We start from the raw sequence: 26,274 nt of genomic DNA on the forward strand, positions 1-26,274 counted from the left end.
GTGTTCACTGAGGCAAGAAGATGGAATAATTTATTTTAGAGAGACTTACGGCCACAAGAGTTGCACCAAAATGGGTTTTCTTCTTGAAATTTACTAGAGTTTTCTCCAGATCAGTGGCTATTGACCTTTCTTTATTTTCTTTTTAGTGGCGGACCCCTCTGAGAATCTAGACCCTCTCCTTTGAAAAATACACGTTTGCACCTATACTTTTTTTTTCTGCCATCTTATGGTTTCAGGATGGTCAGAGATTCCCTGATACCAATCTTTACATCTTGCAGGGTCTCTAAGCATCCCTGCTATGACGAATAGCAAATTAGAGAAATCACCTTCAGTCTCCAAAATTGGACATCGCATCCAATGTTTATTCATTTCATTTAACTCATTGGTGTTAAGGACAGACTTAAGTGTGGTCTGAATTTATTCTCAGTGTACACAGAGTCTGGCCTTGTTTTTTTGTGAAAAATAGGAATTATAATATTTTAGGGTAGATAGGATTCTAACTTCAAAGAGTCAGCATCCACTTGAGGAAGTAATTCATACAAAAGCAAAGCTAAAATCTCACAGTAAGGATAGGGAAGATGCCATGTATATACACAAGATATTGTCACACACACACATGTGCACAACTGAAGGCTCCACCAGTGGTACTTTCGGCATGGTTTCTCAACTACCCAAAACCCTTCAGTGATGGCCTACCATGTGCTAAAGCTGGTGCCCATGGACTCTAAGACTCTATTAAGAAAAGTTAATACACAGGCTAACAAATTTTGGAACACTGTTTCCACAATGTGAAAGTTTTTCATGGTGTTAAAGCCAAATTTTCAAGGAATAATTAAAGCAAACAAATTAGAAATAAAACAAACCCCTCTACCCCCAAATTCATTGTAGCTCCAGGGCAGAGCTGACAGGCTCTGCTAATCAGACCTGACCCGGCACTATGTCTGTACAGAAATGAGTTACTTGAGCCAACAGGCTGGATGTTATCCCTTGTCTTCTGCACAGGGCTAGGGCCATGTGCTACCAGAGTCTGCAGCAATGGGGCACCAGGCTGGCTGGCAGCTTCCTGATCTCAGCACAGGTAACCTTGTCTTAAGAGAACCAGCTCCGTTTGTGGAGTTGTTCCTAAAGCTCAGCCCACAAGCTGTATATTCAGTTTTCCTAACAATTCTGTGAGATTTCTATATGGCTTGATAAATCCTTTTCTCTTTATTAGAGGATTCTTTTTGTCATAGCTAAGAACAGCAACTGGCACACTGACCCTAAAATCCCATGTTCGATCGCACATATGTCTGGTTATGTGTCAATGGCTATTTGGAACTATCTAGAAATCCACAGATTGGCCATTGACTTGACCTGTGGCAAGATTTTCCTCCCAGGCACTTATAAGAACAGCAATAAAACAAAACACAGGGGCCAGCTCCGTGGCCGAGTCATTAAATTCTGCAGCTAGGTTTGTGGGTTCAGATCCCGGGTGCAGACCTACTCCACTCACCAGCAGTGCTGTGGCAGAGTCTCACAAATAATTGAATGCACAAAGATAGATTACATAAGAGACCTCAGATCTAGAGACAGATTAGTAAGTTACTAGAAAATTGGAGATATAGCTACCATAAACCAATGTTTGCATTGTGAGAAATCTCACATTCTGCGTATTTGTATGCTAAAAATACAAGATATGTGGGAAAAAAATATGATTGGGAAAGACTACTTACTGCGTAACTTTGTATTCATAATATTAACAAAATAAAACAATACTAATAAAAACATAACCACAAAATCAATCCAAGTGCCCAACAACTGATGAATGGATAAAGAAGATGTGGTATATATATACATATATACACACACACACAATGGAATATTACTCAGCCATAAAAAAGACAAAATTGTCTGATTTGCAACAACATGGATAAACCTTGAGGGTATGATGTTAAGCAAAATAAGCCAGACAAAGACAAATATTGCTTGATTTCACTCATATGTGGAAGATAAACTAACACATGGATAAAGAGAACAGATTAGTGGTCACCAGAGGGGAAGGGGGTTGAGGGGTGGTCATTGGGTAAAGGGGCATGTTTATATGGTCACTGACAAATAATGTACAACTGAAATTTCACAATGTTATAAACTATTATGACCTCAAAAAATTTTTTTAAAAGTACAACCACAATTTAATATGTTTTGGCATTTATTCCAAAAATTATAGTCAATCCTTTGCAGCTTTACACTTAGGATTTACTGTTTCTTCCTCTGGATGTATATCCTGAAGGGAACCAACTTCTGATAGAGTACATTATCATCAAAATTAAAATTTGATGCATATTTTTCACTGATCTCTTATTTGAATGCAGGGGCAAGTCTTAACAGAGTTTCTATACTTACAGCCTAGCCAGATATCTTGGTGTGCTGGAAATCATTTTCCCGAATGTTTTCAAAGCACTAAACCACTACTACATGCACTAAAGGGAGGTCCCTTTGTATATTTTCTTACGTCCTTGTATTGATAAAGATTTCTCTAAAATTTGACGAGGCTTTCCCCTGAATGCTTCAAACCTTAACATATTAAGAAAAATTGTGTATAAACAAACACAATTTTAAAATTTTACTGACATCATTCCACCATTTACTAATTGTGAAGATGGTGATTTGGTACAAAAAAAATACACATTGTCGTGAAACAGATTTGACTTGAATATTCCATGAAATATAATATAAGCAGAAAAGCAGAAAGCCAAGACCTGAAACTTGAAGCCTGCCTAAATCTCAGTGGAACATCTGTGAGTAAAAACAATCCAAGACACAGGTAACATGGATGCCCATGTGAAGACAGAGTCACACACAGAGACAGGTGAAATAGAGGAACCAGAAATGCTCTAATTCATAGCTCACATTCTTTCAGTCCCACTCTCCACTTCCTTTGTAAAACCCTCACTATTCCTTTCCTCTTGCACCCTCACATTGCTCTCTATATTCTCTAATGTTCATTCCCAGTTGTGAACACAATCTTGGAGTCACGGCTCCCAGGCAGCCTGTGCCCAGTGTGCCTACCTGGATGGAAAAATCAAAAAGCTTTCTGCCTTCCACAGCGTTCTCTTAATAAATGTCTGATTATTTTTCCCCCTCCCATGGATATCCTAAATCTCAAAAACTAAACCTTCAGGTTTTAATATAAAAGTGCCTTTTAAGATGTTTGCCTTCATATATGAAAAAAGTGCTGATCATTCTTCAATAACTTTTCAAAGATCCCTTCTTCTACTGGGACTTCTCCAATAACCTCACTCACAAGGACTCAGGGGACTTCAAGCTTCTCCTAGAAACCTGTTTATACCCATATTGTCTCCCTCATCTCCTCATACTTTGTTCAATCATTTTACCTGCTTTGTTCTTACTCCTGAACAAAAATCTTCCAGGCAGTGCCATATAGTTGCACTGTACAGAGTATGGGTCAATTATTCTGTTCAACCTCTACATGCCGGTCACTTGTCAAAATGACAAGCCTAAAAATTCGAGGAAGTCATAAAAAGGAGTCAAATTAAAAAACACTCAGCTGATGATATGCATTCACCATTAGGTTTTGCTAGAGAAGTTGAAAACTTTTCTGGTTATCAATTTTCATCTTGCAGCTTTTCAATGTCATAAAAGTGGGTAGCAGCAAATTTAATTACAAAACTTACATTTAGCAGACAATATTTCTGTAGAGGTGCATTTCTTTTAGAATTATTCTAGCCTATATACTAAGGAAATTATATTACACTATAAAAGCATCCCCTGGAAATAAATAAAATAATTTGTTAGTCCTCATATGTACTTGTTATGACTAATTTATAGTTTGATTTTGAAAGAGCTTCCTCTTTAGTTGAATTCAAGGTTTTTAAAAATTATCTAAGATTATAAGTTAAGATAATACTTACATAGAGATATAAATTAACCCATAATCCTCTCATTATCACACAACTGGGTTCATGTTGTTGTGTGTGTGTGCTTGCGCCCAAATGTACCTTCTTTCCTATTTTAATATTGACTTTAATCTTGTTTTAAACACTCCCCTTGTCATAAACGATCCAGGAGAAGTTCTGACTTGAGTAACCTCGCCCTCTCACTGACCCTCACTGAGCCCCAGCCAACAGGAAATTATCCAATACACCCAGCATTCTGGTCTGCTGACATTTTCCACCATAAACAGGAAATCCAAGAAGATTTAGGTCTCAGGAAAAACATTATCAAGCCCAGCCCATCACACTTTCTTAAGAAGACTCAGAAGAGAAAATCGTTAGAAAGAAATGAAAATAGAATAGAATCATCAGAAAGCCACTTAAAAGTTTTCTTGCTGTCCTTTCTCCTATAGGTTCTTCACAAGACTGATAAAACATTGTAACGCCATAATCAGAGTACCGATGCAGAATCTGACACCCGGGCATTTGTAAAGCCTAGTTTTTAACCTTGATATCAAGGTGGAAACCATTTAGGAATAAGGTTGCTCATCTGTTTAAATATTTCAAAAAGTAAAAGGAAGGAAGGAAGGACAGAAAGATAGACTAGTAAAGCTAGAGAGTGATTTGGGATTCAAAATAAGCCATAGTTAGTGGGATTGAGCAAGGAAGGTGTTTCTAATCAGTCATGCTTTAACAGTCCTAATTAACTAATTGTGTTCAAGAAAAAAGTTAATAAAGATGTAGAAATAGAAATGTGATGGCAAAATTTTAGAAAATAAAGTAATTTTATGACAAGATAGACAAAGAATCAAAAGAGAAAAAAAAACATATAGTATTTTGTAGAGCCTTCGCATTTTAAAGGCTATAATGAAAGTGGTTCCAGTTTATTTATGCTCAAATTGTACAGCGTTCTAAGATTATCCTCAACAAATTTTCACTCTAGATTGGCTCTTCCTGGCATGAAGTCAATTCTGTCTAGCCTTCACCTTTATCACCTGTGCTGTCATTTGGTAGACAGATACATTTATGAAATGAAAATTAATTTTTACTATTAGTCCAAGAAAAGTATAATTAGAAGGGAAAATGAACTGGAAGGTGTAAACTAATGACATTATCAAACATATACAAAAGTAGGGATTATCTACTCTTCGAAATTCTTAACCTTACAGTTCCTCTCCATTAACACATAACTGAGGGCCAAGTTTGCATGTGATCGCTACTCCAAAACTTGTTGCAAATCTGTAGGTGGATTTGTGCATATTCTTTGATTTATATAAAATTTGCCTAAAATATAAGTCTTACCTCATTCTGGAGATCTCGGATCATTTTGCTCTTTCTTTCCATTTCAGTCTTCAAAAAATTTATCTGAAAATGAATAGAACATTATGTAAACATATTTCAAATTTATTTCTATGGCTTTTATAAATTTATTTTTGTGATTTTTGAAGTATAATAAAATGAATCTCTCTTTAAAAATAAATATTGAAAAAGAACGAAGGACTAAAATTTTCGTTAACCAAACCTTCATTGCCCAATTCATACATATATCCACTGATTATTTAAAAATACCCTTTTCTCAAGTAATAAAAGTTTCTTTCTTTATAAATTGAGAGACCATGCACATTATGACTGTGATTCTCTTACCTGTCTAAACCTCAATAAAAAAAATATGACTGCAAAAAAATAAAACTAGATTCTCAGATTGGGCCTAGGAATCTCTATTCATAAAACACTCTCCAAGTAATTTTGACCTGTGGCCAGGTTTGAAAGCAAGTACCTAGTGATATTCTTGACTTCAAAAGCATGGAATGTTATCAAAACTGTACCAAAGAAACAATGATGTTTCCTTCTGAGTATGATATTGTTGGGATCTTTAACCCCAGGCCAGTTATTTGAACTGTATTTGCATAAAGGCAGCATCTTTATTTGCCTGAGTACTTCGAAAAAAGTCATTATAGCGCAGTTGTTTAGATTTGAGAATTTATAGTCACTGGGGGTTCACTATGATAAAAGCTAACTGTATCATGGTGGATGAAAAATTTACTTTCTCCAATTTTCAATTTTCTGGTAGTTAAATTTTAAAAAAAAGTAAAAGGACGTGAGTGAAGTTAATTTTACTAATATATTTATTTAATTCAATATATTCACAATATCATTTTGAGGGGCCGGTCCAGGAGCGTAGCAGTTAAGTTCATGCACTCCACTTCGGCATCTGGGGGTTTGTAGGTTCAGATCCTGGGCACAGACCTATGCACCACTTATCAAGCCATGCTGTGGCAGGAGTCCCAGATAAAGCAGAAGAAGATGGGCACAGATGTTAGCTCAGTAATGCATTATTAATAATATAACTGACATTATCTTTTGAAATATATCTTTAAGACCCACTGCGTGTTTTACACTTCTCGCACATCTCAGTTTGGACTAGCCATTTCACAATGCTCAGTAGCCTCAAGTATCTAGTAGTTATATACTGGACAACAAAGTCTTAGAGGATCCCTGGAAGGATCCAGAAGAGACCAGTGATGTGGATTATCTTGAGATCGATTGAGTCAACAGAAGTCAAGTTTAGGAGTCAAGTCAATTTTCACCATATATACAGATTAAAAAAAATTAATTCTGAAACGTTTCAAACATAAACTAAAGAACAAGAAGTATAACATAAACATATATAAATATTTTGTCCAATTGTCCTCAGACTTTGTAAAGAAAATGTTACATCTAATCTTTCTTCCTTCCCTCTCCCCAGAGGCAACCACTCTCCTGAAGTTGATGTGTGTTAGTCTTGTGCGTATTTTTGTACATTTATACTTATTGAGTTTTGCGCGAGGCTTTATAACACGTTAACTCCTTTTGTTTTCTGGCTGTGTAGGTGTCCCTGTATTTTCATTCTCTCAAATGGTAGTGGAAACCTAAACCAAACAATTTTTGATGGTCAAACCACATATAAAACAGAAGCAGAAGCCTGAGAACTACCATGTCCATTGTTTTGGCCATAAACACTTTCAAGGTAAGTTTGACCTATGAAGATACTGACAGCAACCCAAAAACATGAGTCACATAACCAATGTTGTGGCTAGACTGGCCTTCTGGTTCTTACTATGGCTGCAAGACATCATCAGCAATGACCATCATGAAACTTTGCAAAAAAAGGTTTATTACTTACAAGTCCTGCAAATTACATGGCACACTTGGGGCCACACCGTGAGGTCACAGAGAGAGAAAGAGTGAGAGAGAGAGAGTGCAGACCTGGGATTCTGCTGTTACTGGGGACAAGGTGTGGGGGGGCTAGAGTTTCTCAGGCTCACTCATTATTGGTAAATTTAAGACATAAGAGCAGGAATTTAAAGTATGAGAAGAGAAAAAACAAGTAGCCAAACAGTCAGTTATGGAAATCAACCAGGATCTCTAAAACAAAGGAGCATGTGGTCGAGGAGAGGCTTGGCCTGGCTCTTTATCTAGTTCTGCGGCTGGTAATGTGTTATTTGAGGTCGCCATCTTTGAAGGGGATGCCTCCCCACACAATCAAAGCTTAAGTCAGGGCCTTGCATTAAAATAAAGAAAAACCAACTGCCGGGGCTTCTACTACCTCTACCCAAGCACCTATGAGCATAGGAAAATTCTGATATGTTCCAGATTTGTCTTCAAGTCTTGAACTACTTAAAGCCATCTTGCTGATATTAGTAACCTGCTCTTTCACTGATACCATTTGCCCACAAATCCTCACATTTTGATACTATCCAGTATACGTTATCCATAATTAACAACTAACCTTAATTGAGTGAAAGAAAATATATTGCAATGTCAAGAATATAATTATTTAATTTTTAAACAAGGACAGAGAAACTTGAGAATGCAATACTCAAGTATTCAGGACCTAAATATATCAGAATATTCAAGAAGCATTAGTATTTGAAACCATTGGTCTAAAATCCCAGCAGGTTTTAACATCCCTGGAAAAATAAGCATTTCTAGCAGATAGTTATGAAATAATTCTCAGAGACAGAAAATACCATTTATTTACTTTGAATACAGAATGGAAGAACATAGCAATTCTTTACTTTTAATGAGAGTCAAAGCTTGAAGCTAATTCTCGTCTTTAGACTAATTATGTCTCACTTAGGGCAAGTTAAGCCATAAAAACTAACAAGGGTAGTGAAATGCATCCAATGAGCATTAATATCTTTAATTACTCTGGTTGCACCTGAGAGCTCATTCTTCCTTGCTGTCTGTTAGGTTTTTCAAGAGGAACACACAGTTGAAAGATTTGCCAGTCCATTATTTGCTTAGGAATAAAAAATGTTCACATATTCATAAAAAGTTTATTTTCAAACAGAATTCGATCAAGACAGATTTAATGCTTTTTCAATTTAATTTTTCAGAAGTTTATCTTCTTTTATATCTTTGTGATTTAAAAGTAACAGCACTTTTAAGTTTCACAGCGTTTTTCTTTTTTGAGGAAGATTAGCCCTGAGCTAACATCTGCAGCCAATTCTCCTCTTTTTGCTGAGGAAGGCCGGCCCTGAGCTAACACCCGTGTCCATCTTCCTGTACTTTATATGTGGGATGCCTACCACAGCGTGCCTTGCCAAGCGGTGCCATGTCTGCACCCGGGATCCGAATGGCGAACCCCAGGCCGCTGAAGCGGAAAGTGGGAATTTAACTCCTGCACCACCAGGCTGGCCCTTCACAGCATTTTAATGGGGACTTAGCAAACGACGTGGGTATTTGCAACATCTTTTGCGTAAAATACACAATCTGTTATTTTTATGGAAAAAGGCATAGTAATTAGATATGTAATCAAGGGCAGCACATAAAATTATCTGCTCTTAAATCTAAAATAGCACAATATTTGCAGAATTAAATCCAATGTTTTCCCTCTATTGAGAGCGAGCAATTACAATTATCTTAGTCTTGCTTTCTTATCCAACCTTCAATTATACCAACTATAGTCTTCCTAGAAGAGAAAATCATTACAGAATTATTTACAACTACAAAAATTTTTAAAAATATATATTAATGTAATCTTTAGTTAACCTTGAATCTTCTAATAGGGAGAAAAAGCACAAAACATTCTGTTTGAGTCTACCAAAATTTGGAAGAGGTGATTCCCAGTGATATGAAATCTGTTTCTCCTGGATTCCACCAGATGCACATTTAAAAAATAAAATAATCACAGCTTTAATAAACATATGTTCTTCTCATGTTTGTTGAGGTTGCTGTCATCTCTTTCTGGATTCTGAATTAGAACATATCAATCATTCAATTCAAAACCTAGAACACATTTTAATATAATCTTGAATTTATTTATATAGGAATTTTACATCTACATTAATTAGTGAAAATGTCTATTAGTTTATTTATGCATATTGTCATTAATTGACTTTGGAATCATAAATGCACATGCTCATAAAATGAGAGTATTTGCTCTTTTTCTATTTTACAGAAAATATTTGCCTATGTTAAGAATTAACTGATCTTTGAAAAATAGGTGGAAATCACCATTAAAAGCTTCTGGCTCTGTAATTTTTGGGAAAGAGGGTCTTTTAGCACAATAAGATTCCAGCTGTTTTAGTTTATTCAAGTAGTAAATGTCTTCTTACAGAAATTTTGGCATTTTTTATTTATTCATCTAAGAATTTACACATATAATTTCAACTTTATCAATGAACAGTTGCTTATAACACTTTTGTTTCTTTCAATGTCTATTTTGAATATGGCTAGTTGCCCTTTCTCATTCAATATTTTAAAATTTAGAGCTTTTCTTTTATTCTTATTCAATCTTTCCAAAGTCTATCATAATCTTTTCAAAGGACTTAAATATATCTTTTTTCATTTTCCTCACCAGTCTTTATAATTCTCTCTTTCCTTATTACATTGGCCTTGATGTTTTACTTTTCAACTAACTTCTTGAATTTATGTTGCTAATCTTTCATCTTTCCTGAAAAATGAGTTTAAAGCTATAAATTTCCCTCTATTATATTGGCGTGCAGTGTTTTCTTTATTGTTAAGTACCAAGTATTTCTTAATTTATTTTATTGTTTCTTATTAACCAAAGGGTTATTAGAAAATGTTATGTATATTTTTCAAATATAAGGAATTGTTTAGCTATTTATAAGAATTTATTTTTAATTTTATTACAATAGGACTGAATAGTATACTATATATGTTATTAATATTTTCAAACTTATAGAACTTCATTTATGTATTATACATATTTTATTTCTATAAAATTTCTATAAATTTTATATGTATGCTCAAAAAGAATATAGACACTTTGTTGGAGACTTTTCTATATATCTAATAGTTTATAACTATTAATTGTATTTTTACCATCTTCAATGCACTTGCCTATCTATTTCTCCTATCACTTGTAGATTGATGGATGTTGAAGCTGCATTGTTAAGGGCATATATGTTTATGATAGTTATAGCTATAATCTCTCATTTTAGTTTATTTTGCTAGTATACAATGCTTTATCTCATATTTGTGCCTTAAATTCCACTTGCCAGGCATTAATATTGCTGTCAATTATTTCTTTCTTTTAAGTTGTTTTACATATATTTTCCTATTTTGCTTATTTTAAGTATGCGGTCTTTTCACTTTTTAAAATTAGCATATTTGCACATGTTGTCCTATTCTCCTAATTTTAGTTATTCTGTGTCTTTTAAAAATTTTATTACTCTATTTAACCCATTTTAAGTTATTATAATTTCTAGTACATTGAAACTTTTACCATCATTAATCTTTTTGCCTACTTTTTTCTTTCCGTTGGATAATCTATTTATTTCAATTTTTTTCCTTCTTTTTTATTTCCATCTAGAAGGTCAAGTTTTTCTGTGCATGGGTTTCACAGTTATTCATTCTAATTTTGTTTTTATAATAATTTCTTCAAAGTTAAGATATAGGAAATTCATAAGAAGTTATTGCTTATTTACTAAATGCCCCTTTAATTGCTCTGTCACCACCCCAATCATGTTTCCTGTTTTTTTCTTTTTGGTTCCATGTTTCCTAAGAGGAAAAATACATTTGCCTGTAGAAGGCAGGAAACTCAAGAGATGAGCCCTCTGCTCTGTGAAGGGTTTCAGTAATTTCTCATTCAGTTGTCCAATATTAGCGGAAAGCATGGGCACTCATCTGTGTAAGAAGTAAGGCGGAACAGTATATTTCTTAATTCTGATGTTCACTTCCTTGGGGAATGAATAAAAGTCTGGAGTGTTCTTATCATAGACGATGTCAAGCTTTTATCAGCCTCTTGTCCCAGCATGTCACAAGTGGATAATTCTCTTATGGCGCCTACAACAGCATCAGGTGAGGCTCCCACTGGAAAAGCAAGGCTTCTGATTTTAAAGCTGGCTGAAATTTACTCTCTTCTATTCTTCATTCTCCATTCTCCCATCTCCTTTTGTATCTCCTTGAGGCAAAGACCAAAGACGTTGCCTTCTCATTCACACCTTGGGCTAGCTGCAGTAGGACTCCCTTTGACATTGGTCATTTGGAAATTTTGGTCTCTATAGGGAGCTGTGGCTATAGTAATGCATACATTTTCTAACTTTCTCATCAGATGGAGGAATGAGTGTATACACCTGTTAACTTCAAGAGAGGAATGGGGTATACTTTCTGGTATTACTTCCCATCACCTAGTTATACCAAGAACTCCATTTCCTTTTTTTTTTTAAGATTTGCACCTGAGCTAACAATTGTTGCCAATCTTTATTTTTTCTTTTTATTCTTCTCCCCAAAGCTGCCCAGTACATAGTTGTAGATTCTAGTTGTGAGTGCTTGTGGCTGTGCTATGTGGGAAGCCGCCTCAGCATGGCCTGATGAGCAGTGCCATGTCCACGCCCAGGATCCGAAATGGCGAAACCCTGGGCCGCAGGAGTGGAGCACGCAAACTTAATCACTCGGCTATGGGGCCGGCCCCAAGAACTCCATTTCTAATGAAAAGGTTACACACATTATATGTCAACTTTTCTTTTTATATATTTTAATTTTCTAAAATATATAATGAATAAAGGAGGATCCTGTACTGAAATATATTTTGTTTCCCTCTTCCCCCCATCTCTCTGTCTTTGTCTCTCTGTTGCTTCACATACGCACACTCACACAATCACACACACCAATACACCCATATATGTACATATACATTTTTATCTACGATATAATAATTATATAGAGACATGATTTTATAATTACTAAAAACCAAAATTGACAATAATAGTAAATAAAAATAAGAAAAGTCAGTCTGCAGTTAAGAAAATGCAAGCCACGGTAAAAAGGTCACTTCAATTATCTAGTCGTTAATAATAGAGACAATGAAGCCGAGTTTAACCTTGATGACTAATAGGTAAAATGTCTAATTCCAATAAAGAAAGAGTTTCTAATTTTCCGGGAACCTGAGGTCAGTCTCAAACAATTCAAAGTCAGCTTTTAAGAGCAGATATTGGCAACTTACAGCATGATATCCATAAAGTTCATAACAAAACTATTTTTAACAACAATATAAGTAGAGTTGGGCAAATAAATCATCTTTAATTATGAACAATGGGATATATTACTTTAATCTTTCTTCTTTTCAGGTGTTCATTCTTCTCTTATTCCTGATAATTCTTACTACAATATTAATAGATAACAAAGGGTTTAAATGGTTATAAAGAGAAAATAGTAATAGTGATGATGATGATAATTGACTGTGACATAGTGATTTGTTATAATATATAGTTGGACCACAGTTCCTGACTGACAGTTCCTATAACCCTTAGAATTTCCTAAGCATTTTTGGACGGCACTTAAGGATGGGGCTGATTACTAGGAGAACCAACCATGTGATTAGAGGGTTAGAACTTTCAGCCCCACCCCACTGACCTCTGAGAAGGAGAGCGGGGCTGGAGGTTGAATCAATCTCCAACGGCCAATGATTTAATCAATCATGCTTAAGTAATGAAGCCTCCATAAAAACCCAAAAGGACAGGGTTCAGAGAGAGCTTCTGGGTCGTGAATACATGGAGATTTGGGGAGAGTGGCACGCCCAGAGAGCATGGAATCTCCACACCCTTTCCCCATACCTTGCCCTATGCGTCTCTTCCATCTGGCTTTTTCCGAGTTATATCCTCTCATCATAAACCTGTAAACCAGTAAGTAAAATATTTGAGTTCTGTGAGCCACTCTAGCAAATTAATCAAATCCAAGGAGGGGGTCATTGGAATCTCCAATTTATAGCTGGCCAGTCTGAAGCACAGGTGACAACCTGGGCCTGTGATTGGTGTCTAAAGTTGATTGGGGAGGGGCAGTCTTGTAGGGCTTTCATACAATTTTGAGGTCACTACACAGTCTGCTCAACACTTTGCATGCATCAGTTCGTATAATCACTAAATAAACTGTTTTATAAGTAGCACAAACAAGCTTTTTACCATAAAAGAGCCTTAGAGATAGACAATAACTTTCTTATATTCACCCAGCTAAGACGTGATGGAGATGAAATTGAAAAAGGAAGGAGAAGGGCCGGCCCAGTGGCGCAGCGGTTAAGTGTGCACGTTCCACTTTGGCTGCCTGGGGTTCCCTGGTTGGGATCCGGGGTGCAGATATGGCACCACTTGGCAAGCCATTCTGTGGCAGGTGTCCCACATATAAAGTAGAGGAAGATGGACATGGATGTGAGCTCAGGGCCAGTCTTCCTCAGCAAAAAGAGGAGGATTGGTGGCAGATGTTAGCTCAGGGCCAATCTTCCTCAAAAAAAGAAGGAAAGAAAGAAAAGGAAAAGGAAGGAGAGAGGGAAGGAGAATGACATTAGTTTAGTGTTCACTATTTACTACATGCCAGACATGATTTCAGGGAAATTGTATATATTATTTTAATTTGAATCATCCCCAAAATTCTGCAAATAAGGAAACTTGCAGACGTTAAAGAGCTTGCTCAATTTCACAGAGCTAGTGGATGGCCCAGGAGGAATTTAAAACAAGAGTATTCTTATTCTGGAGCACATGCTAGGTTGTGAATCCACACAGGGAGTTTCTGGGCTAGTAGAGCACTTTGGGGTGCGAGACGGAAACCCTCCCTCAAGATCAAATGGTGAGCACTTCAGGCATGTTGAGACCAAGACAAAGGTGACTCGGCCAGTCCCACCTCCTTCCGCTTCCCAACTGTGCATCTTTTGTCCATGAGGTTTCCCACACTCGGATATTCTGACTTTTGCTATGCTCTTTCAAAAGTTATAACTTTGTTCTTTTTGGACCTTAGACACAGTTTGTTTAACATGTTGGAATAATCATGTATTCACACCTTGGCTCTACCAATTATTAGCTGTGTAAATATAAACAAGAAACTTACCTTCTCTGAGTCACTTATTTTCAGTAAAAAAAAAAAAAAAAATAGTGCATAATTTTACTAAGAGGAGCTGAGAAAATAGTATGTGTGAGCACTTCTATTCTGCTCTAACTGCCATAATTTGTGACTAGACTATGAAGAAATCCAGACTGAATGTGCTACATCAAGACAGAAATGGGGTGGGTTGCAATTAGAGCCACTCAGTGGGCTGGGTCAGATGTGGAGCGGAAGGATCAATATGCTGGTGCTGAATATGTCTATTCTTCTACGTAACGTGTCATGTCCAGAGAGCCAGACATTAGGACACGTTGCAGGTGAGCAGTGAGTGTTGCCATGGCATAGCCGAGAAGAATCAATGCGCTTGTCCTTACAAATGGGCAGAGCAGGAAACAGCAAATCTATTAACAAAAACAATTCTGTCCCTAGGAAGGTCAACATTAGTCATTATTAGAAAGGCTGTCTCCAAAAAGCAGGTGTCCCAGGTGTCAGGCAGGGCTGAGTCTCAGAAGCAAAACTCCACATCCTGCTCCAGGCTGCTCAAGGAAGCCTCGCCAAAGAAAGGCAGGCTGCCAGTTCTTAGGGGGGCCGGGATCCCAGGTAACTGACCTGGATGGAGCTCGTGCATTAACTACATTTCTAGCTCTGTCAGTTTGATACTTTACGTCTACCTTACACACATATGCAGACAAGCCTTGTTCTAGACAACCCAAACTAAGCTTGAGTCGACCTACCTTAATCTTTTGCCTCTCTCATTGCTGTTCTCTCCCCACCCAACCCCCCAAAGAGTCCTACTCCTGGGGGTATGCTTTCAGATATAAACTAACCAATACAGAGCCCACAACCCCAGTCACCCCTTGTACTGGTTCTCATACTCCAAGCCACTATACACTTGTCCTAATTACCCTGGGCCAGGTACCAGACAACTAGAGGCAATCCCATGTCCCAGAGCCCGCTGAAGTCATTCCAACTGACCAATCCTGAGCCGGTTTACCCTGCTTTCCCCATTCCTTCCCACAGCAACCTCAGTAAAGGCTCTTGCCCCCAGTTCCCCCACCTCCCTCTGCATCGTGACCAACCTGGAGCTTCCCTGTGTGCTTCCCGTGACATGGCATGCTACCCGTCTGGAGAACTGTGAGAAATAAACTATCTTTTCCATGGTAGTTGTTTCCTGATCTGTTGGCCTTACTGTACCTCAAATTGCCCATTAATATACTATATTTTAGAACAGATTCAGGTTCTGGAAACAAGAGAAAGGTCCAGTCCCCACAAATGGTGCATAAGGTGGGTCTGGGGAAGAAGGTGGGAGTCTAGTTTCCAGCACTGCCATCAAGAGCACCACCCTCCCCCTATGGTGAACATTAGCTGTAGGAACTGAAATGTGGGGTCAAGAGAACGTCATTTTGGGAGAGAAACTCTGAAGAGAAGTGTGACTCCTAAACTTTGAGGTGCATGAAAATCACCTATGCAGTTGATTAAATAAGCAAACTGCGTGGCCCCACATTGAGAGAGAGATTTGTAGTCAGTCGATGCGGGGTGTGGCTTAGGAATCTGTATAGCTTAATGTAGTTCAAGGTCAGTTACACCCCATAATTCAAGGGCCATTGATGCGGGGCCTGACACCAACACTCGCATCCTCAGTTCCTCATCCATAAATGAAGGTGGGAATTAGAAGACCCCTAAGAATCAAATACAACAAAAATATCTTCTTGGAATGAGTGCTGGCCAAGTATTTTTATGATCTTGGTGACTGCATTTTCTTTGTTGCATTTTCATTTTCTTTTCTCATGGTATATTTGTTCCATAGTGGTTTTGGAAAAAAATTTAACAATTTCCCAGCCCCACAGCAAAGGATACAAAAGAGAAACACACTTACAGTAGCCTGTTGTTTTTCTGCTTTATCAGCTGTCTCTTTAAGTTGAATTTGTAGGACATCCTGGAGAGACTTCATTTGTTCTCTAGTTTAGTAGAAAATAGAAAGCAAAAGAGAGACATGATATAATTCCATTATTTCCTATGTACATTACAAAAGATTTGCTGTCTATGTACATTGAGGAAACAGGCAACTAGAATTGTATAGAGATACAATTGAGCTTATAGAATATATCTCAGGATTCTGGTAATGAAGGGTTTTCTCTCCTGTGCAAGTACTAAAAGCAAGCCGTATTTAAAGGAAATCGCCTTGCTATTGTGTCTTATAAGAATCCTACTGTGTCAATCATCTGTGAGCTGCATAATGTGTTAATCAAATCAATATAATAATTAGAGTTGAAAAGCTAATTCTAGTGACAGCATGCCAGGGTGTGAACACGCTGCTTAGAAAAAGTCACCATAGACTTGCTGATACGATAAATTACCATTCCCTTTGGACGTTCCTAATTGATTAATCCTAAAGCATTGTGCTTTAGATATGCTTTATAAGACCTGAGACTTTTTGTAAGTGAGAAAAGAGACTTATTTCTAACTTGAGGGCTGCCTCATTTACTGGGGATAAGAAAAGAAATACACGTCTGCATATATATCTGCATTGTGTCTCAAGCTCGCTAATATATATGGAACCTCTCTCACCTGTTCAAAATATAAATATTTCCATAAAACTGCACCCCTCTCAAGGGTTTAGGATTTACTAACTTATGACAAATCATATTAGCTTTCTGTGCCTTCATTTGATCACCTAAGCTATCATTTCAAAAAGTTCAGATATCAGATAAGGGTTAGTGTGCGAGTGAGTGTGTGTGTCAGTTCTGGCTGGACTAATAAATTCCTTCAAAGCAGCAGCAACAACCAAACAGAAGCCTTTTCTAGTCTTACCAGCACCCAAACTAATTTAAAATTACAAATCTGGTGCCAAAAGGCTACCTCTGGAACTTGGGTGCGTAACCACAATAGAGAGACTAGAGGCTAAGAGAGCACCCTCTCAGACTCATTGTCTTCATCTATAAAATGGGCACAATGACACAACTTCCTCATAGGTTTGTAGCGAGGTTTAGATGATACAATGTAGGCAAAATGCTTGGCAAAATGCTTAGCACAGTGCCTGGAAAATAATCACTTAATAAATATGAGATCTTTGTCACAACCATGAGCCCCACTTTGGGTCCCTACGTTCATTCTTTGACCACTACATCCTGCACAACTGCAAGCTGCTCCTTCATGCAAAGGGTGCCTCCAGATTTTGTACTCTAGAAATGCTTAGGTCTCCACCTCCACTTCAAGAATGTCAATGAGACTTTGTATGACTGTTGGAATCAATTTGGACTTTGTTGAAGCAAAACATAATCGGAACAAGTTATGAAATAATTACAGTCACTTTGGTTCTTTGGTGATTTATGCTTGCTGGAGTGAAGCTTACAGTATGCTTTTGCTTAAAGTGGATTTCAAGTTTCAGCTTCCGTTACTGCCTCACACAGGCTTCATTTATCAGAATTGCTTCATATATGGACCCTTAAAATCTGGGCTTCGATTATTGTTTCTGATGCTTTCCACAAAGAGCACTTGTGGTATAATAAAATATAAGAGTACTATCTATATACATACATTGTAGGCTTACAATATGCCAGCCACTCTTATAAATTTTGCATCAAATTTTGATATCATAAAATAGAAAGAAAACTGACACATAGAGAGGTGGTGGCATTGTGTTCTGGAGCCTATGTGCCCAAACCCCAGAGTCACTATTCTACCTCTACTGAGAGACAGAGAGAAAGGAATGACCTACATGTCATCGCTAACACTCAAATCTTCACAAGTGCTAAATGAAAATACAGTCAAACATGATATTTCCAACTGAAAAAAGTTATAATAAAATCTTATAATAATTAATTATTTTTGGATTTTAAAAGTTTTTCTTTTTAAAAATGATATATATGTTTTTAAATTAGGTTATAAAATATTACGTTTTATAAAAATTAAAATGAGCATATATATAGTCAAAAATTCCCACTTACTGACATCTATAGGCAATGTAGGGAGTAAAACAAAAATAAACCATAAAAGCTGTTAATAATCGGAGAAGGTAGAGAATTCTGGACATTTCCAGGGCAAGGAAAGCTGTCAGACAGAATGGCAAAGTGGGCATTTTGAATCTGCTGACTCTCCCCATCTTCTCTTCTGCCTTCCAGGCTTATTTCTGCACATTCTCATTGCTCTCGTGCTTTACGTGGCCCCAAATGTCTTTCACAGACTTGCTAAGTCATGCTCCCACGAGAGCTGATTGATGACTCACTTATGTACCACCCTCTCTGCCAAGTGGACACGCTCAGACTATGGCTAGCTACTCTAGGGCCCTATTTGGTACTGAACTGAAGCTTTGATTCTGAAGCATTGATGGCTCCAGTGACACACGCGATACGTTGTTCAGGTGTTAAGCGATTTTAGCACAGAATTTCATGGTTACGAGGGATTTTAAAGGTCAGCTATTTCACACCTCTTGCATCTCAAATTATAAATATAAAAACACGCTCACCCAAATCACTCTACAGGAAGGCATTTTTTTCAAGTGGTTACCAGCTTGTATTGTAATAACATCACAGATGGAGAACTTGCCACCATCCCAGGCATTTTTTTCATTTTCAAAGAATGCTATATTGTAAAATCCTTTAGTACACAGAGTCCAAAATTGCCTTCTAGGAATCTCCACCCACCAACCACCACAGGGAATAAAATGTTTTATTCCTTTTTTCTCAAGACAGCCTTTTAGGCACTTCAAAGGATTCTCCTTTCCCCAGAGTCTCTACTATGCGGTCACACACTCTCGCTCCTCACACAGTGTGGTTCAGAAGTCTCTGCATCAACCTGGGGACTCTTCTGAGAACACTGTCTAGGCTGTCTAAACATTTCTGAAAATGTAACGCTCCCGAGTCAATACAACTTTCTCTGTCTCTCTCACATAAAAACATACACACGCACACACACACACACACACACACACACACACTCCTGTCTCTGTCTCTCTTGGACAGCAAGGCACTCTCTGCTCCCTCCAACTGGTTGTTTATGGCCACCCTATTGTCTCTGAGTTTACTTACATACAATCTGGTTCCAGCTACCCAGAGAGACTGGTCAGTTGCCTCTTAGGTTACAATTCCAAGAAGGAAACTCTAATTGATCCAGTTTTGTTTTGGTGGCCACCTCTGAGCCAATTAACTGTGGCCAGTAGTGTCAGAGTCAAATAAATAAAGTATGACTTTTAGGGACCATTCCTCCAGGGAAGGGTCAGGTAGCAAGTATCCCAGAAGACAAGGGGTTATTGGGAGCCACATGGATAGCCAAATGGCATCTACAACACATCACAAGCTCTCAGACTCAGACCATCCTCTAAATGTGCAGTTAATATTTTTTATATTCCAAGATGATATTTTTTCTCTTTTACTGTTTATTAATATCGTTCATTTTGGAAATGACATACTTAGCCTTCTTCACATTCAGATAACCATGATTTTTATACATCTCTAAGTAAGCAGCAGAAACTAATATTATGTCAAATGTCATGTCCTCTTCAGAAATTGTTAGAATTTATTGAATTTTCCATTCTGACTTTACTTTTGTACATTATACAAGTTATGCATTTTAAACAAATTTTCTAATTGTGATAAAACTTTGAAATGGCAGTACAAAAACATCTGCTCCATTTAATCTCTTAATTGAAAGGCTTGCTCCTCATCCAGTCATTTGTATACCATACCAAATGTGTAGATGATGATCTGAGATTCTTAATAGACCCAACCACGATTTTTCTGATTTGCCTGGGGATTTTGTGCATCACGTAGGAACAGCCATGGATAAGTTATATAAACAACAGCAAAGTAAAGGAGTTGGCTTTTCCTTATCCACATTGTGGATAATGATGGGTTCTCTATTGCTTAGGCTGAAGCCCACACTGAGCCACCCCATACGAGTTTTTATCCCTGGTCCCAGTCCATGCATACGGCTCTATTTTCTGCTCTTCCCTGAGTCACTCTGTCCTCTTCTGTCACTACCACCCTCTCACTGTGCTGCACATGCATCGTGCAGAAGTCATTTCTGTTTTCGTATTTTTGTTTATTATCCTTTCCCAACAGGGAATCTTGTACAAAAAGTAATAAGGGGCAGTATGTCTCAGTTTGTTTTGACTAGTTATTTCTATTCAAAATGCTGCTGACAATTGTCCAACACTAACTCAATGAACCACAAATACTTGTGTGATATTGAGCATAGGTACTTTAAAAGGTGGCTTATGTCAAGCCCATACAATCATTTAAACTGATGTAATTTTGGGAACATGCTCAGACCAATATTTTATACAAGCTCTTTTTAATATTAGACTTTGTAAAGAATTTCATGGTCAAGAGATAATGACTTCATTTAAATAACAAAAAGACAATATAGAACACTCGATTATGTTTTTAACGAGTCGTAAACTCAATCAAATTTGTCAATGAGAGGTTTCTGGGTCCAAGAGCCAAGGACAGCAGAGAAGATACAAGATGGTGAGAAGGTACTACATAGAGCAACACGTGTAAACTTTGTAACAGCTTTGGGCTTTGCGATTAGTGAACCAACATGACATGGGGTGGCTATTGAGTGAGACTCCGCAGAACAAATTCCAATTAACACAACTCTCAGCAACTCATTTCAGCACTTTGAGCAACAATTTCCTCTCTATTAAACAGGGATAATATCTACCTCATAAGGTGATGAGGGTGAAACAAGAAAATATATATAAAGCATCTAGCAGAGCCTCTGGCAAAGGTACAACAAATGCTAGCTTGTTTCTACCTTAAAATACTTTTTTCCTTTGAGAAGCAATTTCAAATCAAATAGCTTTTTATACTGCATAGAAATCTATCTCATAATGCACTTCCTTCAAAAATAAACAAGCCAATACTAATAACATTGTACTAATTCTACTTAAATTGTTAATAAGGTTCCTCCATTCCTTACCACCCCCACCATTATCACCATGATCAAGTTTTGATACCATTCAAAATGGTCCAGTGAGGTCAATGTTTTTGAGCCTGACTAATAATGGGCAGACTTATTCGGGTCCCTCTTACTAAGACAATGGAGGAGAATACTGCAGATCCTTAAACACTGGAATTGTGATCTACAGACCAGCAGCATCAGCAGCTCCATCACCAGGCAACTTGCTAGAAATGCAGACTCCCTGGCCCCACGCTAGGTTTACTGTATAAGAATCTGCCCTTGAACAAGATTCTCACACATTTGGGTGTAGCTAATAAAATAATGCATTTAGAACGAACTGCTTCCTGTGAAGTTCCTGAATAGAGTTTGACATTATGGGAAAAAAAAGAACAGAGAAAATAAAAGGAAAGCAGTCTTACCTTTGTTTCTGACCTATTTCCAGAAGCATCTGAACATCACTTTGGGCAGATTTCTCAACGTTTTTCAAAGACTGATAAGAAAAGTGGGAAAAGGAAGTCTTATTCAAGTGATAAATTGAGGCTCACTTTACTTTTGTCTCTTTGGCACAGGTGTCATTGCACTTAGGCCCTGGAGTAAGAATGTAAATAAAGCCATCATGGTCCTCAGGACTCTAAGGATGCACACAGGAGTTTGTAACACCAACTAGTGCATGTGCTACACAGCGGGTGAAAGAATGAGCTGAGTCTCAGCCTTTAGAGGTCTGATGGAGGAGAAAGTGCTCTCCAAATACCCCAGCCTCTTTATAAGTGAGTATAGAATACGTCTTCTGCTCTTCATTTGAAGTTTTACTGTGTTCTCTGCAGGCATGTTAGTTAAACCAGCTCTGGCATCGTTTCTACAAACACAGGGGGAGTTAAAAGGCCCCCCTGAATAATCTAAGTAATAACACAATTCAGATCAAAGCAACTAAAAAGCATGCACCTGCTTGGTCATGTCTATTTATTATTGATGAGTAACACACAGAATACACAGAAAAACTAGAGGATGTAAAATTGGAACTGGTCTATCCAGACAGGGCATTAAGAAAAGAATATGCCACGTCGGTCTTCAGTGTTTATTTACTCTGGCAAATTCAGCATTTGCCGCCCATGAATTAAAACAGAAAAGTCCACTGAGTTTTTCTCATTAGAGAATCTATCCCAGTAAGTTTTCCCCAAGGACTTCCTTATTTTCACTCAATAAACTATTTAACAGGGTAAGCTGTCTTTCTTGATATTAAAAGTTGAAACTGAGAGGCAATAATATTGTCTGTAGGAAGAGCAGCTGTGACAGGGAGAGAATTGACAATAGCAGCAACAGCAAACACTTGGTTTACTTAATATTTATTTAACAAACATCTATGGTGAATTACGCAAAGACCTGTGCAAAAGCGTGGGGTCTGCCTTCACACATTTTCCAGTCTAATGCTAAAAACAGACAATTTTCTTCTAGCAAGATAAGCATTCTGATAGGGATGTCATGGGCCAAGCTTCATAGGAGAAACTTCTTCCCTACAATGACTGACTGAGGTTATTATTAGGAAACAGGCAATAAAAGGTGTCCGCTTATTTGGAACAAGTGGCTTTACATAACATACAAAGAAAGCAGGAGGAGGAATTAAACTGGGGGGAAAGTCACCAATCAAGGGATTTACAGCTCAAAGTGCATCATGGCCATATGACCTGGGGCAGGTCACAAATTCTGCCCTTTGACTCCCTTATCTGAAAACCAGGGGTGAGACTCTTGGAAAGCCTACTTTAGACGGTTGTTGAAAACTCAAAGGGGATGATAGATGTGTGAAAGCTCTTGGTGAAAAGTACAAGAAGAATATGCTCCCTCCTTTACTGACCATCTGCTACACACTAGGCAGTCTGAAGGAAAGCAAGATTAAAAAGGCAGGGGACTGTCCTCAAGAAATTTAAAATCAAAAAAATAAAAACAAAACATGAGATGAAGAAATGAAAAGAGTAGATATGCAGGTGGGGCCTGCAAAGTGCATCCAATTAGAGGAGCTGGAGTGTTCTTGACCATTACTTCCCAGCAATGTCCAGGAAAGTGGGGTCTGCTTCTTGGAAAATAATTTTAATGCCTTTAAGGGATACCTATCATTAATATACCTACTGATTAATCAACATAATGCTTATTGATTGACCTATATTACCATGCCACCCAAGTTCTAGGGTTACAGAGATGGACACGACTTTCAAAACTCATGTCTTTGTGAAATACCATTGGAAAAAAGAATAAGTACAATGGGCTATATAGTTATTTACTATGAATTTGAAACCCAGAACCACTATTTATTAGATGTATAACATTGGGCAATTCCTGTGGCCTATTTGGGTCTTATTTCCTCATTTTACAATGAGTAAAATATTATCTTAATTTTGAGGAGAGGTCGCTAAGAGGATTTAATAAGATAAAAAATGAAAAACACTGCACAGTGGCTGGGACAAAATAAACAAAAGGCATTTTAAAAATTGCAACTACATTTAATGGTGGGATTGTTACCCTCTCAAAAAGTGTGACTCCATGAAATTATATATTTGTATGATGCAATTTTCTAGACTGTAATTAGATGTCTCAACTTAGGCTACTGGTACAGAGAGACTGAGTGTCCTGGGAATATTGTAAATACTGACCACTCACGGGCACTTCACCATACACTTGAAATATATTCAATGTGCCAGGCATTCCATGCCTCTGAGAAGGTGTAGGTGTCTTAAATATTTTTCACAGCCTCATATAAGTGGTGAATTTCTACTTAATGGTAAGGTGCAGTTGTGGCATCAGCTTCCTGTGGAAATCAGTATGCACCCATTTTACTCTCATCAGTGTGTCCCTAATACTCTGTGCATACTTCTGTCACAGCACTGTTATTCCTGCATTGTAATCATTCTGCTACCTCTCACTGTATCCTACTGGAACAGGGGTGATTTTTTTTTTTTTGCTATTTCCATGTTCTCAAGATGTAACACATTTCTGGGTCAAGAGCTTGGGCATTGGGTTCAAATATCAGATCTGCTGCCTAATTCTCTCTGTGCTCTTAGTTTCTTAACCTTTCTCTAACTGTTTTTCTCACCTATAAAATGGAACTAATAACAACCAGAGCCTAATGAACGTGGTTCAGAAATACGGTTCAGAGCAATAACTCATAGACAGGCTCTGGAGCGAGAATGCCTGAAGTTGAGTCCTGGCTTCCTTTGTGACATTCAAAAGTAACATCTTTTTTAAGCATAATTCCTTATGTGTAACAAGAAAAGTCATGTTAACAATACCTACCTCATAGATGCATTATGAGAATTAAATCCTGTAGTACATGCAAAGCTTTTAGTACACAGTAGGAACTCAATAAATACAATGTTAAAGCCAAATATTAAAATACATTCTCCGATATTTCAGAAAGATTTTCTCATCAGATATAGATCTTGTCTTTGGTTTTTGATTGAGATTTCACCGAGTGCTAACACATTTTCACAGATGACACCCACTTTTGTAAGGCATTTACCCATTTTGGTAATGAAGTTTACTAAAGAATTTTGAGAACTATCCTTTGTAGAATTTAAAGTTGTCTTCTAGAGATCATTTCTATATTCATTTAACTCAGTCATAATTACATTTCATCACTTCGTGATATAAGAAACACCAGGGTCAAATTGATCTTAGAAGCTGTGAGAAATTGATGGCTTTGCCAAGCACGCAATTTTCTCATTCCTGAATTTGCAAACTACAGATTCCCAGACTGCATTTCAAAAGACATTTCTTTTCAAAGTTCATATAATAATAAATAATAACTCCCATGGTCAAGTCCAGAAACATATTCAAATCTGGTAATAAATGCAGGGGTCTTTACATGTTAAACCACCGAGACAAACCAGGTGCCTTCTCCTCCTTTGCTGCTGGGAAAATCGGGTTTGCTCTCACCTGAAGGTTGTCTTTAATTCTATCAAGTTCTCTTGCTGTCTTTGTCAGCTGATAGAGGATGGTGCTTCGCTCCTTAAAGACTTCTTTCAGCTGCCTTTCCAGCTCTTCATAGTCCTGTCTAACACAGGAAGAAAAGCCATGAGAGCCCCAGAACGCTTCCACTCGGCTTCCATCACTTTAGTAAGAATCCCACGCCCTTGTGTTTAAAGCAAAATCCATTCAAAATTCATTTTGCATTGAGGACTATCCAGGCTGCAGAGAGGTTCCAGAACATTTTCTACATCGTCTACATGTATAACGTAGTTTGTCAGGTAGCTCTTGGAAAATAGATATTTTCCAATGACATCACCACACTTTTTTCCAAGGTCCTTGAAGTTTTACAGGGAGAGATATGATTTGAACCAATGCAGCTCAGAGGCATAGACAGTTTCTGACACTGAGGGAATAAACCAAGCCAGGCTTGGTGGTAGAGAAAGAAAAAAAAAGTCTAGGGGTTAAGATTCAGCCCTCTCACCACTGTGGTCTGAATTCATTTCCGAGTCAGGGAACCACACCACCCATCTGTCAAATGTCACACTGTGGGGGCTGCCTGTTGCTGTGATGCTGAAAGCTATGCCACCGGTATTTCAATTACCAGCAGGGTCACCCATGGTGGACAGGTTTCAGCAGAGCCTCCTGACTAAGAGAGACTAGGAAGAAGGATCTGGCCACTCACTTGGGAGAAAACTGGCCGTGGAAATCCTATGAATAGCAGGGGAGCATTGTGTGATCCAGCTCCATCCGGGGAGAGGACGGTGCAGGAGGACTGGGCAGGGTTCCGTTCTGCTGTCTACAGGGTAGCTAGGAGTCGGAATCAGCTTGCCAGGACTAACAACAAAAAGAGGGAGAACAGCATGTAGGGGTCTTGCTTCATCCATGGTTTGAATGGAAAGAAACCCATGGAAAAGGCACCTCTTGCCAAACATGTCTAAGAATCTCTATTGCTAATTGGAAGAAGCAAAATATCCATGAAAATTAGTCAATAAATACAATAATTACAGTGAAATTTGAACAGACTTGTTAATTACCATAAAAGAAAGTGTTATCTATCTCAGTATCATATATATATGCATACATTTTTTTCCCATTTTTTTCTCATATGGTCTTTGCAAGAAGATAAGACAGGTATTATAATTCTCATTTTGAAAATATAAAAGAA

At 37.6% G+C, this 26,274-nt stretch overlaps 1 protein-coding gene across 1 annotated transcript in view; it reads right to left on the bottom strand.

The window, feature by feature from the left end:
- LUZP2 (leucine zipper protein 2) overlaps positions 1-26,274 on the bottom strand; it is a 455,713-nt gene that overhangs the window by 224,178 nt on the left and 205,261 nt on the right. The window contains exons 2-5 of the mRNA XM_046638106.1: positions 25,077-25,194; positions 21,572-21,642; positions 16,126-16,207; positions 5,235-5,297 (exon numbers count right to left, since the gene is read on the bottom strand). Coding sequence (XP_046494062.1) covers positions 5,235-5,297; positions 16,126-16,207; positions 21,572-21,642; positions 25,077-25,194 — 334 coding nt within the window. The remainder of the gene's footprint in view (positions 1-5,234; positions 5,298-16,125; positions 16,208-21,571; positions 21,643-25,076; positions 25,195-26,274) is intronic.

This window comes from Equus quagga, chromosome 14, assembly GCF_021613505.1.
Source record: "Equus quagga isolate Etosha38 chromosome 14, UCLA_HA_Equagga_1.0, whole genome shotgun sequence".
NCBI lineage: Eukaryota > Metazoa > Chordata > Mammalia > Perissodactyla > Equidae > Equus > Equus quagga.